This window comes from Natrix helvetica (assembly GCF_964273705.1).
Source record: "Natrix helvetica genome assembly, chromosome: 7".
NCBI classification, from domain to species: domain Eukaryota; kingdom Metazoa; phylum Chordata; class Lepidosauria; order Squamata; family Natricidae; genus Natrix; species Natrix helvetica.
Genome location: NC_138558.1, coordinates 65260577 through 65277592, shown reverse-complemented (window position 1 = coordinate 65277592; position 17016 = coordinate 65260577). Strand labels below are relative to the sequence as shown.

General features: G+C 39.9%; 1 protein-coding gene across 9 annotated transcripts in view; it reads left to right on the top strand.

The window, feature by feature from the left end:
* Positions 1–158: 158 nt before the first annotated feature.
* The window catches only part of FIP1L1 (factor interacting with PAPOLA and CPSF1), a 44360-nt gene continuing 27502 nt past the window's right edge, over positions 159–17016 (top strand). Inside the window, exons 1-8 of one of the 9 annotated variants that reach the window (XM_081959308.1) lie at positions 159–302; positions 2297–2336; positions 3837–3897; positions 10461–10564; positions 12326–12387; positions 12635–12742; positions 13276–13406; positions 13678–13746. In XM_081959308.1, coding sequence (XP_081815434.1) covers positions 224–302; positions 2297–2336; positions 3837–3897; positions 10461–10564; positions 12326–12387; positions 12635–12742; positions 13276–13406; positions 13678–13746 — 654 coding nt within the window. In that variant the 5' untranslated portion in view covers positions 159–223. The remainder of the gene's footprint in view (positions 303–2296; positions 2337–3836; positions 3898–10460; positions 10565–12325; positions 12388–12634; positions 12743–13275; positions 13407–13677; positions 13747–17016) is intronic. The other 8 variants (XM_081959303.1, XM_081959304.1, XM_081959307.1 and 5 more) reach the window with 8 other exon arrangements.

Here is a 17016-nt window from a genome sequence, read left to right as displayed (position 1 = left end):
ATCAGGACTGGGAGAAGATTCGCTTTCTGGCCTAGTTTTCCTAGAGCCTCTCTAGGCTTTCGGGAGGAGCGGAGGCCTTTCGTTTGCCAGGCGAGGGAAAGGAGGGGGGGCAAGAGAGAGAGAGAGAAAGAGAGAAATGGGAGTTGTGCGCAGGCGCGCTGTGTAGTCCGGCCTCTCGCGGCGGGCCGGGGGAGCGCGTGCGCGGCGGGGAGGGGAGACGGCCATGTCGGCGGGCGGTGAGGTGGAGCGACTGGCGGCCGAGCTAAGCGGGGCCGGCGACGAGGAGGAGTGGCTCTATGGCGGTACGGTTCTTTTCGTTGCTTTCGGCGCGCTCCAGCCTCCTCGCTCAGTGTCCGGGTCTGTGCCCTCCCCGCTCTGACTCCGGTTAAAGAGGCGGCCTGCTTTGGGGGGGGGCACAAGGCCCGATAGGCCTCGGACTCGATTATCCGCCCCCTCCCTTCCTAATCCGCCTTCCCCTAGCGGGGCCCGGTTTCCCTCGCTTCCCTCACCTCCGTCCAGCTTTGCTAGAGAGGGAGCCACCTGGGGCGGTTGCGCTGAGGGAGTGTCTGTCCCCCCCGGAACTCTGCGCCCTTCCCAGGAAAGGCTGGGGCGGGCCCCCCCCCAAGGATGGACCTGGACCTGGACCTCTGGAGCAGCTTCAAGGTTTGGGAAAAGGCCTTTTTGAGGCGTCCCTGGAAGAGAAGGACGGCTAGACTTCTGACACCCTCCCTACCGCCTTTTATTTGCAAATATGCGATTTAGCTTCTTGCTGAGGAGGTGACCCAAAGCTTTGGAGCGGCCCGAAATTAAAAGTTGTAATCCTGTTTGGATGTGTACATACGCACACGGGATTACAACTTTTAATTTCCGGACAGTGTATATATGTATATACTGTATGTACGTATGTATGCATTATGTATTACGTGTGTATCTCCATCTGTGTGCATGGATAGATATGGACATATGTGCATACACATGTATGTATATATACATGTATGTTTGTATGTACATGTATATACATGTATATGCACATGTATGTACGTGTATAGGTCCATATATGTACCTATGTCCATATCTATCCATGTGTATGTATATCACAAGTGAGTACACCCATCACATTTTGTAAATATTTAAGTATATCTTTTCATGTGACAACACTGAAGAAATGACACTTGGCTGTGTTTTGAGTGGACAGCACATTTACACTGTTATACAAGCTGTATACTCACTGCTTTACATTGTAGCCAAGTGTCATTTTTTCAGTGTTGTCACATGAAAAGATATACTTAAATATTTACAAAATATGAGGGGGTGTACTCACTTTTGTGATATACTGTGTGTGTCTGTCTGTGTGACAATCTCCCTTTATCACAGACAGACAGATATGGTAAAGGAGAGATTGGGAAGCTGCTCACCTGTCTGGATTGTTCCAGTGTTTGCCTAGAAAACCACATCACTTTAAGTATACTTGATTCTTGTGTGTTAAGGATATTTCAAACTTGGCTATAATAAAACTGGTTCAAGACAAAATGAAAACATAATTCATGAAGCTAAAGAGAAGGTTATAAAAATAATAGAGATCGTCCTTGACTTACAGTTCATTTAATGACTGTTCTATGTTACTACGGCACTGAAAAAAGTGACTTATGACCATTTTTTACATTTAATGACCATTGCAGCATTCCCGTGGTCAAGTAATCAAAATTCAGGTGCTTGGCAACTGACTCATTTATGATGGTTGCAGTGCCTTGGGGTCATGTGATCTGCTTTTGCAACCTTCTGACAAGCAAAATCAATGGGAAAACCGGATTCGCTTAACAAACGTGTTACTAACTTAACAACTGCAGTGATTCACTTAACAAGTGTGGCAAGAAACCTCATAAAATAAGGCAAACCTTAGCACATGTTTCACTTAGCAACAGATGTTTTGGGCTCAATTGGACTACCTGTATAGGTTGTGTTAAGTTGTATAGTGTTTAGAGAGGGCAATATGCAACCCAGATTCTGAATTGGCAGCAAAGGAAGTTTCCTGATAGTAACTGCATGTTCAAATGAAAACTGTCCAGGAAAATTTCCTTTGTAGGATTAACTATAAGGATTTTTGTCCTTCCACTGGGTGTGTTTGTCTGAAATTTGAACAGCCATGAAGGTGAGGGGGTTCTGTAACTGAAAATACTATGTATAATTAGCATGAAAATAAATGAATAAATTTTGGAGAAGTCATTAAGTGATTCCGGTTGATACCATACTACCATATTGAGATGCAATTTTGATTTGATTTTGTTATTTCTTGAAGATGAAAATGAAGAAGAAAGACCAGAGGAAGCACCTGTTAGGTGAGTATTTTTGTAACATTCATTGTGAGGTGTGGAGTCAGTCTTATTCCTATTCAGTTTTGAACTGAATATTTAGAAGCAGCTGAACCCATATTTCTGCACTTGTCTTTAGGGTTTATTTTAAGAATTTTATGTTATTTTTCGGAAAAGAAGCACTTGATAACTGAAAAATAATTTACATTTTTTGCCCTATTAGAACTATGTTAAATTAGCGTTCACTACACTAAAATAATGTAAAATTATAAGATAAATGTCTTAACCTCCTTTCGGAAAGATGAGAGCTGCATCCAAAGAGTCACTGACAGTGAAATGGATAGCATATCAATTTAATCAATAGAATAAATTATCCTAAAAAAAACAAATGTCAGTCTCCATAAGGATTTCCTAAGATCCAAATAATACAGATAACCAAGTTATGAATTATCCAGGTCATTAAAAGATAAAATCAGTATTTTGAATTGGGCTATGGAAGATCAACATCCAATAATGTTCTTTATTAATTCAATGAAAGTTGGAAGTTACTTAACTTTCATTTGTCAGGTTTTTAGTGTAATGAAATGCCAAATGTGATTATACAAACTTTTTTCTTTGTCCAATAAAATTCAGAGTGAGCATAACTGTTTTCTATGGAGGTTTTTTTTTTTTATAAATAGCCATACCAGAAACTTGGTACAATTGATTCTGTAGATACCACAATTTTAATTATGAATTGAATGAAAGGATTTCAACAGACTTGAGTTTATTGTGCATCTTTGTAGTGCTGTTCTAGGAAATTATTTTTATAATACTTGTTTAGAACATTTTTGCGAAAGTAGTTTAAATAATTTCATGGTTACAGGTATAGATATATTCATCGAGCACATGTGTAGCTCAGGGGTGGCAAGTCTTGTTATATGTTATGAACTGAATATACGCCATTACTTTATTAAGTAATGTCATCTATACTAATTTTATTTCAAATCCTACTTGAATTGGAACCAACGGGTGAAAAAACTTTAATAAGCATTTTTCTGATTTTTTTAATTAATATGATAAATCAGTGTTATTAAAATCCTATTCTACTCTGACCTTGTGAGTGGAATCTCCTGTGAGTAGAGTTCTCTTAGGCGTAGAGTCCCTCAGAGTGTCAGTACCATAATTGTCTAGATATGGTAAAATATATGCCATTTCTAAACTTAGATTAATTATATACAGAGTACAAAATATCACTGTCTTGTATAGACAAAATCTATGCTCTTCAAGTTTTTTTTAACCCGGTTACTTTAATACTTATCATTAAAATCAGGTTAAATTAAATGAAACAAAGTGTCACTGTGCTTAATTACTGGATGTACCTTTATTTCCCGGAAATAAAAGTTTTGCTGAAAAAGTTGTTTTTCCCCCTAGCAAAACCATAATTCAGAAAATAGTATTTTCTATCAAATAATTTAAATTACACTTATTTTTTAAACCGATACCAGTCCCTGTCAACCAGCTAATGCTTTTTATTTTATCTTGAAGTGTTCCAACCCCAACGGGAAATGAAGAAGAAGGAGCAGCTGAAAATGGCATAGTGAAAATGGTATTCTTTATAAAACTAGAACTATGGAAATCTATGTAACATTTTTAAAATTGTGAGCAAGCCATTCATGAGGACCAATTGAATGTAGACTATGGGTAGAGTAATTTGTTAGGGATGCATGCATCTATTTTGGAAAACAGAACATTTGGGGGAACATCTTCCATACCTGCAATTTTATTGCATCACTTCCAAAATTTAAAAATCTTCCAGGACAATCCTAGATTGGCATAGTACAGAAAAGGAACTTATTTATTTAGCATTTAACATTTTGTCTCCCAAATGGACAATTTTTGAACATTCCTATAAGTTATTAACTTATTTTATTAGACTTCACTATGTCATAAATTAAGTCCAGAATGCAAATTTTATTGTTACTGAAATTGTTCTCAACCTTGAGAATATGAGGATAATTTTACACATCTAATGCTGAATGATTAAATGATGTGCAGTACTTTCCCCAATAGCTATTATCTGTTAGAGATTGCTGGTAGATTTCTTTATACTTGGTGTACCCTGTTAGTAGTGTTTTATGTACCGGTACCATTATGCTTAAAGGTTTGTGAACACTTTTGAATGTTCAATATTATTGAATAAATATGATCTAAAATGGGATCAGTTCTCCACACAAGCCCTAAAGCTTGATAAAAATAATCCAGTTAAACAAGTAAGTCACAAACATGCTTACTCATTTCTCTGTTGAGGAAAGTGATCCAAAGCTGTAGATTTGTGTGTGGCAAAAATATGCGAACCTTTGCTTTCCGTATAAGCCATGATGCAATGGTTAGAATGCAGCATTGCAGGTTAATTCTGATGACTGCCAGGGGTCAGTGAGGACCCAGATTGTTGGGGGCAATGTGCTGACTCTGTAAACCAGCGGTCACAATTTGGTGGTCCGTGAGAAAATTTTGGTCCGCAGAAAAATTATTTGCGTTTTTTATATTGCACTAAATCAAAGGTCCTCAAACTATGGGCTGTACATGCAATGAACGTTTGTATTGCTGCAGAGAGTCTCCCTCTTCGGGGTCTTTTTGTGCAGGTTGGAATGGGGCAGATATTCCTACTTGGGGTCTGCTTCAGCCTCCTGTTGTGGGGCTTTGGGTGAAGGCTGGAGGGAAGCACCGGTGGTGGCGAAGAGCCAGAGAACCTCGTTGCAGTGGGACTGCATCATGTCCTGGCACTGGCTGACCATCTCAGCCCCCTGAGTCTTCAGGCGCCAGTACCTGGCCTTGCACTCCCGCAGGTCTCCCCTCTGCTTGTAAAGCCTATACTCGTAGTCCTCAGTGAGGTGCTTCTGCTGAGCCTCCTTCTCGGGTCAGATCCAGTTTGAACTAAGCCAGCTGTTTTGCCATCTCTTTCTCATGGTGGCAGCTTAGCTCCAACAACTGCTTCCTGTTGGGGCCCTAAGGAGCCTGGGCAGGCAGGCGGGGAGTGTCTGGGAGGGAAGGGGTGAATAGAGGCCGGCGAGGCGCCTCCTCAATGTGAGTGACATCAAGTTGGTCATGCCCACCCAGTCACATGACAACCTAGCTATGCCCACCCAGCTGGTCATTAGGCAGATCATATTAGTGGTATAACTGTTCAGTTCTACACATCAGCTGAGAGGAATTTTAACCTATTCTTCCACATAAAACAGTTTCAATTCAAGAAATGTTGGTGAGCTGCTTTGCATGAACTGCCCACTTCAGGTCTTTCCACAACATTTGTATAGGATTATGGCAGGATTTTGACTTTGCCATTGCAAAACATTAACTTTCTTCTGCTTTAGCCATTATTTGGCTGTACAACCTGGATGACCATGTGGCAGCCGTGGCGAGGGGGGCGTTCCACCAGGTTCACCTGGTGCGCCAATTGCGACCCCTTTTGGACCGGGATGCCCTGCGCACAGTCACTCATGCGCTGGTGATGTCTCGCCTGGACTACTGCAATGCTCTCTACATGGGGCTCCCCTTGAGGTGCGCCCGGAGATTGCAGTTGGTCCAGAATGCAGCCGCGCGGGTAATTATGGGGAGAACGAGGTTCTCCCATACAACACCTCTCCTGCGCGAGCTGCACTGGCTTCCTGTGGCCTACCGGGTGCGCTTCAAGGTGTTAGTCACCATCTTTAAAGCGCTCCATGGCACAGGGCCTAGTTACCTGCGGGATCGTGTCCTGCCCCACACATCCCTGCGACCTATTCGCTCGCACAGAGAGGGACTTCTCCGGGTGCCGTCCTCCAGAGTGTCAGAGGGCGGCGCCCAGGAGTAGGGCCTTCTCTGTGATGGGCCCTACCCTTTGGAATGACCTCCCCCCAGACATTAGGACAACAACTGACCTCCGCTCCTTCCATATGAAACTTAAGACCCACCTGTTCCGACTAGCCGGCCTGGCTTAAATTTTAGAGCTTCTCCACCTCTTGGGCTTTTTTAATTGTTAATTTTAATTTTTAAATTTTAACTGTCATTGGGGTTTTAATTGTCTTAAAGTACTGTAATTTATTTATTTATTTTCTACCTCCTCCATATTATATATTATATTGTTGTGATTGTTGCTATTGTACGTCGCCCCGAGTCCCTGGGGGGAGAGGGGGCGACTAAGAAGTCAAATTAAATAAAATAAACTTGTGGGTTTTGGGTGATTGTCTTGCCGCATGTCTTTTTTTGTGTGGAGCTTCAGTATTAAGCTTAAGACCCACCTATTCCAAGCAGCTGGCCTGGCTCAACTTTGATCTAACCATATCGCTCCTGACGGGCTTTTACTGGGTATTTTAATTATATTTAATTATCTAGGGGTTTTTAAATATTGTATTTTAATTGTTTTATTTATCAGCTGACCTCCTCCTTGTGTATGTCTCGGTATATGTCTCTGTTATATGTTTGTTTTGTCCATATTTATTTCATATGTTTCATTGTACGCCGCCCCGAGTCCTTCGGGAGAGGGTGCGGCTAAGAAATAAATATTTATTATTATTATTATTATTATTTCACAGATAGGTATCCTGACCCTTTCTTGTAGAGTTTGCTAGTACAATTCAGAATTCCCAGCTCCATCAGTGATGGCAAGCCATCCTGGTCCAGAAGCAGCAAAACAGACCCAAACCTTGATATTGCCACCCTATGTTTGTCCCTGTGGGGTAAGGTTCTTATGGCGGAACACAGTGTTTGCCTTTTGCCAAAAGTAACCCTTTTCATTAGATCCCCAAAATTCTTTCTTGGTCTTGTCTATCCACAAAAAATTCTTTCAATAGCCTTCTGGCTTATCCATGTGATTTTTCACAACCTATATCAATTGGCAGCAATGTTCTCTTGGGAGTGTGGTGGCTTTCTTCTTGCAATCCTGGCAAGCTTGCCATTGTTGTTCAGTGATTCTCTTGGGGTCGTCTCCTGAACATGACATTTGCCATTATAAGAGAGCCCTTTAGTTCTTTAGATGTTGAGTATTGCACATCTTGCTCTCAGTGTGATCTTGTTGGTGGACCACTCCTATGGCGGGTAACAATGTGTTGAATTGTCTCCACCTTTACACGATCTGCTTGATAGCAAACTGGTGGCAGCTGACCTCTTTGGATATGGCTTCATAAACTTTTCTAGCCAGGTGAGCATCAACAATTATTCTCAGAAATCCCCTTTGTTCAAGCTATATTTCCACATAGCTATGTTGTGAATATGAGATTTTGATAATACCCATAATTCTGTTCTTTGACTAAGGCAGAACCTGCCATACTCACACCTGATTCTCATCCCATTGATAGAAACACCTGATTCCTAGTTTCCAGTTCAAATGAATTGACAATCTTAAGAGGTTCACATACCGTATTTTTCGGAGTATAAGACACACTTTTTCCTCCCTAAAAGAGGGTGAAAAGTTGGGTGCGTCTTATACACCAAATGTAGCCCCGCCCACCTGCCGGCCTCCACCCTTTGGCCTCTGCCTCCCAGCAATTTGCCTCCTTGAAGCAAACAGTGAACAGCCTGTTTTAGCTTCAGCTTCAGTGCAGCCTTATTAGCACAAGCACCTGTTTCAGACTGCAGGGATTGCCATTACCTACTGCGCCCCATTTTCCACCCATTCCGATCTCTGCTGCCCAGAACAGCTAGAAAATGGGGAGCACGGAGGCGGCAATAGGCTATTGCAATCCCTGCAGCCTGAAACAGCTGATTGTCCGGGAGACCGACAGTCAGCTGCTTGTGCTAGTCAAGCTGTATTGAAACTGAAAAGGAAATGGGCTGTTTGCTGCAAGGAGGCAGAGGCAGATTTTTTTTCCTTGTGCTAATCAAGCTGTGCTGAAACAGAAACAGGTTGTTTGCTGTTTGCTGCTGGGAGGCAGAATCGGGCAGATTTTTTTTCTTGTTTTCTTCCCAAAAGCTAGGTGCGTCTTATATTCTGAAAAATATGGTACTTTTGCCACACACAAATATGTAGCTGTGGATCATAGTCTTCATTAAATATCGTATAAGACGCACCAAAGTTTTGAAGAGGCATTTTTAAAAAAAAAAGTAGTTAGGTAGATAGAGGGATAGAGAGAGGAGAAAGAGACTAATAGGTAGGGAGAGAGAGAGTAGGTAGGTAGATAAAAGGATAGAGAGAGAGAAATATATAAAGAGAGGAATACAGTAAGTAGGTAGGGAGAGATGAGGTAAGTAGACAGAGGGATAAAGAGAAAGAGAGAGAGAAATACAGTAGGTTGGTAGGGAGAGAGAGAGCGTTGGTAAGTAGGTAGATGTTTCCAGGTGTATTTATCCATGTGTTGGAGAAGGAAATTGCTGACAATCTGCAGCACCTAAGATTTTGTTTCTGCTGCCACAGCACTTGATCAATCTAATTCTCATCAATCACTCTAATTAAAGAGTTTTCCGAAAGGGAAAAAAAAGTTTTTGCACTCTGCAAACCTCCCAAAACAGGCCCGTTTTCATGTAAAATGGGCTCGTTTTTTTTAAAGGCATGAATTGCCTTTGGGGAGCTTGCAGAGTGCTCCTAGGGGCTGGGGGGGGGGTCAAAAACGAGCAAAAAACATTTTTTTCAAGAAAATTGTTTTTTGTCAAGAAAATTGCATGAATAGCCTTATGGAGGCTTATAGAGTGCTCCTAGGAACTGAGGGGGAGCAAAATTGAGCAAAAAATGGCCAGTTTTTTGCTCATTTCTGCCCTCCCCAGCCCCCAGAAAGCCTCCTACAAGCGATACACAGCCATTTTGGTGAAGGGGTGGGGCTTCGGGAGTCAAAAAATGCTGTATTCTATGTATAAGACGCACCCAGATGTTCAGCCTCTTTTTTGTGGGAAAAGGGTGTGTCTTATACTCCGAAAAATACGGTACATGATGTTTGATTCATTTCTTTAACCTTGGTCCTCTTTATCTAGTTTTTTGGCTTGTATGGAGAGTGCCTCATGTTTTAGACTATATTTAAGCAGTAACATTGAAAACTCAAAAGTGTTCAGAAACTTCCAAGCACCTCTATGCATATCTACAAGTGTTTCAGATTTGAACCAGAGAAACAGCTAAGACGTCTCTTCTCCATTTTTTATTTCTGCATACAAATAAATTTCTTCCAACGCTGCTTTTCAGTTTTCATATACAAAATACAAAATGCTTGCCAGGATTGTATTTTGCTCATTTGTATCTCAATAAGTGAGTGCCAGTTTGGTTTAGAGTTTTAAGGATTCTGGATTAAAAGCAAAACACTGGAATTGTAGCCCTGCCTTAGACACAAGAGACTGTCAGATGGCCATAGGACCATTATTTTGTTAGTCTAAATAATGCAGCATTGGCAAGCCACTTCTGAAAGCCATGTAGTAGCAAGGAGTCAAATTTGACTCAAAGGAAAGAAAATGCTTTCACATGTAGATGATCTTCTTGTTTGTGTCTTGCAAATGTGTTTTGTTTGTGGCAAGTAGGCATTTTTCTTATCAAGCATTAGAATTAAATAAGATTTAGCACGTAGCACTTAGACTTTTACCACTTCACAGTGCTTTTACAGCCCTCACTTAGCGGTGTATAGAGTCAGCATATTGCTCCCAACAGTCTGGGTCCTCATTTTAATGACCTCGGAAGAATGGAAGGCTGAGTCAACCTTGAGCCGATGAGATTCGATCTGCTAAATTGCAGGCAGCCGGCAGAAGTAGCCTGCAGTACTGCATTCTAACCACTGTGCCACTGCAACACATTTAAATAATCAACATTGAAAATATTATTTGTGAATAAAGCATCTAATGGTTTTATTTAGGTATATAATAGGAAAATCAATTAATTTAATGAATGCTGATCACTATTTTGAGTTGATACCTATTAAGATATTTTTATGTACAGTATTTTGAACTTACACTTTGCCTCTTATTTTGGTTCACTATTTTCATAGCGGTAAATTTGCTTGCCTTGAATAGCAAGTCACTGGAAATTAAACATTGATTTTAATGGTGGAGACTTATGGCCTCCTTTCTCAATTGGATGTGTATATTATACAACATATCTTGAAATGTTGTAAATTAGCAATAATACAGTTGCCTTTTCAAATAGTATCAAGAAAGGTAGTTGGTACTTCTACCTTAGTTGAATTATATGTAATTTCTAATTATAGTCTTTTCTTTTTGTAGAAAGTGACAGAGGCCGAAGATGACAGTGACAGTGATAGTGATGATGATGAAGATGATGTTCAGGTCACTATTGGTGATATTAAAACAGGAGCACCGCAGTACGGGTAAGTTGTTTATTGCTTAATCACCTGGATTTCAGGTTCTGAGTTAAGGCAGGCTTACGAAAAGTCCCTTCCTTTGTTACCTTGAAGCAAGTAACAATTGCTTTCCAGCTAAAGGACCAACTCTGTGGTCATGAGTGTGATTGCAGTCTGGGTTCTTGGCACTCTGTTCTCACATAATAGCTGGTTGCCAAGTACCCATGACCATTTGATCATCATTTTCAACCTTTCCTGTCAGCTTCCCCAGAAAGTCAATTGCTGGGCAAGTCTCCCCACCCTCTTACCCCTCCCCCCCAACTCATTCTGTGTTCATGTCACTCACTCATGCACCCTTGTAGAATTTGCCAACCTATGCAGCATCTCTTCTGCATCCTTCACATGACAGTGGAAGAGATGCCACCCTGACCTTATCTGACCTGAATTGTGCCTCTTGTGCCTTTCCTGACCCATAGAGCATTTCTCATCATCATTACACTCCCTCCCCAACCCACTCTCTGTCCTCGCTTGCTCCCTCCCCCATTCAGCAGCAGCCATCTACATTCCTGTGGGCCTGCTTTCTGTATTCCTTCTTGCTTTATTCCTGACAATGCATTAATTACACAAGTTTTCTAAATAATTTTACCAATTTTCTCATAAAAATTCAAAATGGGCTTTGCTGTAAAAATACTGAAATGTAGTTTTCAGTGGAATTTAGAGTTATTTATTAGGAGCCGTGGTGGTGCACTATTGCAGCCTATCTCTGCCTACAGGCAGGAATTCAATCCTGACCAGCTCAAGGTTGACTCAGCTTTCCATCTTTCTGAGGTCGGTAAAATGAGAATCCAGATTATTTGGGGCAATATGCTGATGTTGTAAACTGCTCAGAGTTGTTGTAAAGCACTATAAAGCAGTATATAAATCTAGATGCTATTGCTAAGTGCTAGTTCAATTAATCTCACTTTCAGAGAATTCTAACACTATAAAATTCATTTTCTTTACTTTGCTGTAATAGATTTGAAGACAGTTGTATGCTCTAAAGAATGCTAAAGTAATCACTTCATTTTATATCCCAAATCATTTTACACTTCTTAAAAACTTCAGCAGTACTTATCACAATTGATAATAATGTAAATCAAGTAGATTGACACCATATACAATCAATGCGAGTGTGAGATTTGCTCCCTATTTATATACAGCAGCTTGCCTGTCTGTTTCAGTGTTATAAGACTAGCTTAAATACAAGCTGTTGTATATAAACAGAGAGCAAACGCCAAGCTCACTAGAAGCACTGATGATGTTACCTAGTTGAATCGTGAAATGTCTGCAAGCAAACAACCAAGCTCAGAGAGCGCCAACTACTCCACTGTTCAATCTGAGCTACATTATTTCCTATTGTGATCAGACACAAGTCAAAAACCAGTAAAAAAAACCCCAAGTTGTGACTGTGTTTCCAAAATACATTCAGCAAAGTGAAGCAATTGCACATTCCTCACTTATTTGGAAGTGCTAGAACTGCTAAGCAGTGTGTGTTGGTGAGACGTGGTGCTTTACAATTATGGCAGTAGGTGATGGAAATTAGTCCCAATTATCACTGTTACCCGAGGACTACTTGTATGGTCATGTATGGAGAACTGAGGAAAAGCTTTGAGGTATATGTGCTGAGCCAGAAGTTGTCTCTTCTTTAACGCGAGTGCACACCACTGCACTCCAAACACTTTTTAGAAACCATTTCCTCAAAAATCTTGTTCATCTTTTATCCTTTACTATAAAATATTATTTTTTTAGGTATGGAGCAGCACCAGTGAATCTCAATATTAAAACAGGAGGGCGAAGTTATGGATCCTCTGGTAAGCATTGACTGGGAGCTCAAGAAAAGAAAATAGGAAAGCATAGTGCTATGCTCTGTATTTCAGTATCTCTTTAAAGATTCTACATTGCATTTGATACAGCGTAAGAGAACATTTATAAGAACAGTAACTATCAGGCTCATGGGTGCCGGTATGCTGGAAATAAGCACTTTATTCTCATTATAGAAATTTATAATAATATGTTGTTTGTCATGGACTCATAAAATAAATATTCTTTTCTTTATAGGCACCAAAGTGAAAGGAGTTGATCTTGATGCACCAGGAAGCATTAATGGTGTTCCACTATTAGAAGTTGATTTGGATTCTTTTGAAGATAAACCTTGGAGAAAACCAGGTAGAAAATTTTGCACAGAAATAATTAGCATTGTAAAAACATGTTAGTAAAACTCCACAGGTGAGCAGAAAATTGATATTCTTGTTCAACTAAACGCACAAAATGTGTTCATAATTCCTATTTCAGGAGGAAATTTAATCGCATCATGTAGAACCAATCCTTATAAATATGCTATTTCCAAGAGTCAGGGAAAATATAAGTATTATTCAGTTGGATTTGATGCATGAGGATGTTGTTGCGTGTTTTGCATTTTTAAGTTTTTTACTCAAAATGCTTTGATGTTTTAGCTACTTCGGCTTATCTAACATAGGGAAAAGTGCCTCCCCTTTGAAGCACGGCTAAGTAATAAAACATAGCTAAGTGGTTGTGGGAAGTTAGTGCTGTATAAAGAGGGTTTTTTCCCCAAAATGATTAGTCAGCTGCTTTTCATTTTGGAAAACCAGTAGCTAGAAAGCATTGTGGAAGGCAGGATTCCCCCACATTTTTCTAGTAGTTGCATTTAACTCCTAGAATATTTGTTGTTTTCTTCTAAGGCGCTGATCTCTCAGATTATTTCAATTATGGGTTTAATGAAGACACTTGGAAAGCCTACTGTGAAAAACAAAAGAGGATACGAATGGGGCTCGAAATTTTACCCGTTACCGCAGCTACCAATAAAATTACGGTAATGAAAAGAACCACTTGTTTCACAACCATTTTCCTTCAAAAATTAGATTCCACACACAGTGTTAGCAACCCCTGTGTGGTTCAAAAGTTCCTTCCCTTCCTTCCTTGTTCCTACCATCCAGCCATTTTGCTCCATTTCCTTGTTGGCCTCTTGTGTTGGTAATTGTGGAATCACCAACTGCAACTAGCTTGTAACCTGTTGTTAGTTGTGTTGTAGCCCATCAGTCCATAATGTGGTGTTTTAATGGGCGATGTGTTATTTAACTTAGGCCGAAGACATTGCTATGGAAGTAACGCCAGGGACAGAGATTCCAGATGGCACATACAGTCTTTTTAAGGTGAATGTTGGTAAACTTTCCTTAGTCACTCTAATTACTGTTTGCCATACCACTTCCAAGTTTTGAGTCTAAACACAAAAGTGGACCTAGCTGTTTGTTTTTTCCCTAGCTTTTAAAAAAATATGTTCTCCAGATGTGCTGCATGTAGACCCACTTATTTTTATCTTTCTTGCTGCAACTCTTATGACTTGATGGCATAATGTACTAATGATTGCTGTGACAGTTACGTAATGTATATGCTGCATTCTTTTAGTGATATACGTTGCTCCCTTAAAACAGATTTCATGTATCGTTTTCCGTCTAGTATTTGATAACTTGCTTTCTCTCTCTTGGTGGTCCCAACTTCAAAAATGAAGTTCAGGCAGAATTTTGCTGTCCGAAGAAATTATCCTCCATGTAAGAATGTGCACGAAAGAGAAAATGTGTCTAGTTTTAAATCTGAAATGAAACAAAGGCTGCTGCTATAAATTTCTGAAAGTTTTGACCTTATATTGGGGGAGGCATAGTTGGATGGAAATGAAACCTGGAATGTTTTTACTTTTTTTTTTTTTTACTTGTGCTGAAGCAAAATGCACAGGATACAGGAGTGAGTATAGAGAGTGAGTAGGACAAGGCTGATGTGTGTGATACTTACTCTCTCTTGCCTTTATTTAGCTAGCATTGCTACATAACCCCTTGTGCGCCTCCTCCTTTTGCAGTGTCGGCTTTTCCCCCTTTTCTTGGTTGCCCTGGATTGTTGCTCAGTCTTACCCTCCTTGCCTGAAATAACTACTTTCAGTAACAACCATTTCGGCCCATATGGAAACGAAACAGCTCTGTAGCTGGATCAACCACCCGTTCTGTTTTAGACACAAGCCACCTGAAAACAACAGTTCCGTGGACAGTTCATGGAAAAATACTTTTGCACATCCTTACCTTCGTATATAAGACATTGTTAGATTGTCATAAATCAGGATCACAAACTTGATTAATAGCCATATATTGTAATCACCAATCTCTCATATGCCTAGAGGACTTTTGGAAACCACGTTGTTAGGCTCAGTGGCATCGTGAAGCGGCAAATTCTAGCTTCTCCCTGAGTGCTTCTAAGGCTGAAGACAATTCTAGACCAGACCTTGTTGTGGTAGGACTTGAACTCTCTGCTGGATTGAGAACTGCTTCATGCCAGTGTAAGATGTTATCAACTAGATACCTGGTTACAATTGACTAGACATTTGAAAATGGCTGAGAAACAAAATGCACATCAAGTTAATATATGCCACTTACATGATGTGGAGAAATGAGTGGGTACTTAAAAATCAATGTATTCTTGAGAAAATTGCCTTAATATAATATATATATTTACACAGTTCTGCAAAACGTAGAAAGTATATAATATGCTTATTTTTCCATGAAGAGAAACTTCAGTTGTTTTGTTTCATTGTTTTAATAAAATGTTATTTTAAAACATTATAGAAAATGGACCTGGTAGAGAATGTTTTGTAGGATGGATCTGGCTGGTTGGCTCCCAATTCTTTTTTTATTCTTCTGCCTTTAGAGCATTTTAGCCTTTTATTACTTAAAAAGGAGAACAGTTGTAAATACTGATTGTTTAACATCTGTATCCTTCTTGATCAGGTTACATATTTTATGTTCACAGGGGAATATGTATAGAAATTTTGGGTAAGGAGCCCTGTTTTCAATCTCTGTGCAGTATTGGTTCAACATTTAATACTAAAGAATTGAGCTGATCATGCTTGTGTACTATTTTATTTGTACCTATCCTGTTTCCCTAAAATAAGACCACCCCACATAATAAGCCCAATCGAGCTTTTGAGCGCATGCGCTAAAATAAGCCCTTCCCCAAAAATAAGCCCTCCCAGAAAATATTGCAACGCAGCAGCCATGAGGTGACCACGCTCGCCACCTCCTGCACCTACCAAAAACAATAAGACCTCCCCGAAAATAAGGCCAAGTGCCAGTCTTATTTTAGGAGAAACACGGTATTACCTAAGAGAATTTGATCAAGGCTATTTTATAATTGAGAATTTGAACCACATTTTCTACATTCAATTCCAGATTTATCACCATCACAGGTATATGAGCAGGATTGTGCTTTTCTGTAATATTCCATAATGCTACAGTCCATTCATGCTTTTTACTAATGTAATCTGATGAAAGATGTGAAAACTATCAATTGTTGTTATATAGAAGTAGAAGTCTACGTAATCTAATTCTCCCCCATAATGTGTTAATCACTTTATAATTTTCCAAAATAAGCACAAGATGGTCAAATCTAGTGCTCTTTAAGCAGCTCCAGCCCCAGCCCCCGGTCCGTGGCATGCCAGAAACTAGGCCACACAAACAAGCAAAGCCCCATCCATGGGATGCAGGCAGTACACAAAACCACGCCCCCTCTGGTCCACTGAAAAACTTTTCCACGGAATCTGTCCTTGGTGCCCAAAAGGTTGGGGGCCACTGTCTTAAAGCACTAGAAAAGAACATTATTATAGTTTATAATGATTTTTTAATGTACAGGAAGAGGTATGAAACTCTTCCCCCAACTAGCATTAGTGCAAGATATTTTGCCTGTCTTATTCAAAGCAATCTTTTTTAAAAACAGAAATTATGCTTATAACGGTACAGTAGTTTCCCACCTACCCCCACTTGAGGAGAAATACATATGTTTTCCCATATAAGAGACTAATAATTGCCAGTTGTTTAGATTTTATTTTTCTATTATGAATACAGCTCGGTTTGCTTTGCTTAATAGCAAGTGGAAGTGATTGTGAACTTTATCAGTCTACAGCAGTGTTTCTCAAACTTGGCGACTTTAAGTCCTGTGGACTTCAACTCCCAGAATCCCCCAGCCAGCATAGCTGGCTGGGGAATTCTGGGAGTTGAAGTCCACAGGACTTAAAGTCGCCAAGTTTGAGAAACACTGGTCTACAGGAACATATTAGTCTACATTTTTAGGCTTTGTTTAATACTTGGTTTTTTTAAAAAAATATTCATTCTTTACATGTTTGCTTTTCTGATGCTTGAGAAAAGTAGTATAGGGATTGACAGAAATAGAGAACAAGATGCTTAGCTAATTTTCCCTAGACATGTCACGTAGAGCTGTTTTCCCATAGTGGAGCCGAATTTGGTAAAATATTGGTTGTTCAGAAGTACTCTATTTCTCAGTTTTTATTCCTATTCCGTCCTGAAGAAAAACATTTTTGTTAAATATTTTGCAGTGGCTGAAGCATAAAAACACAAATCTTTGTGGATTCTACTTTGATTTTTTTT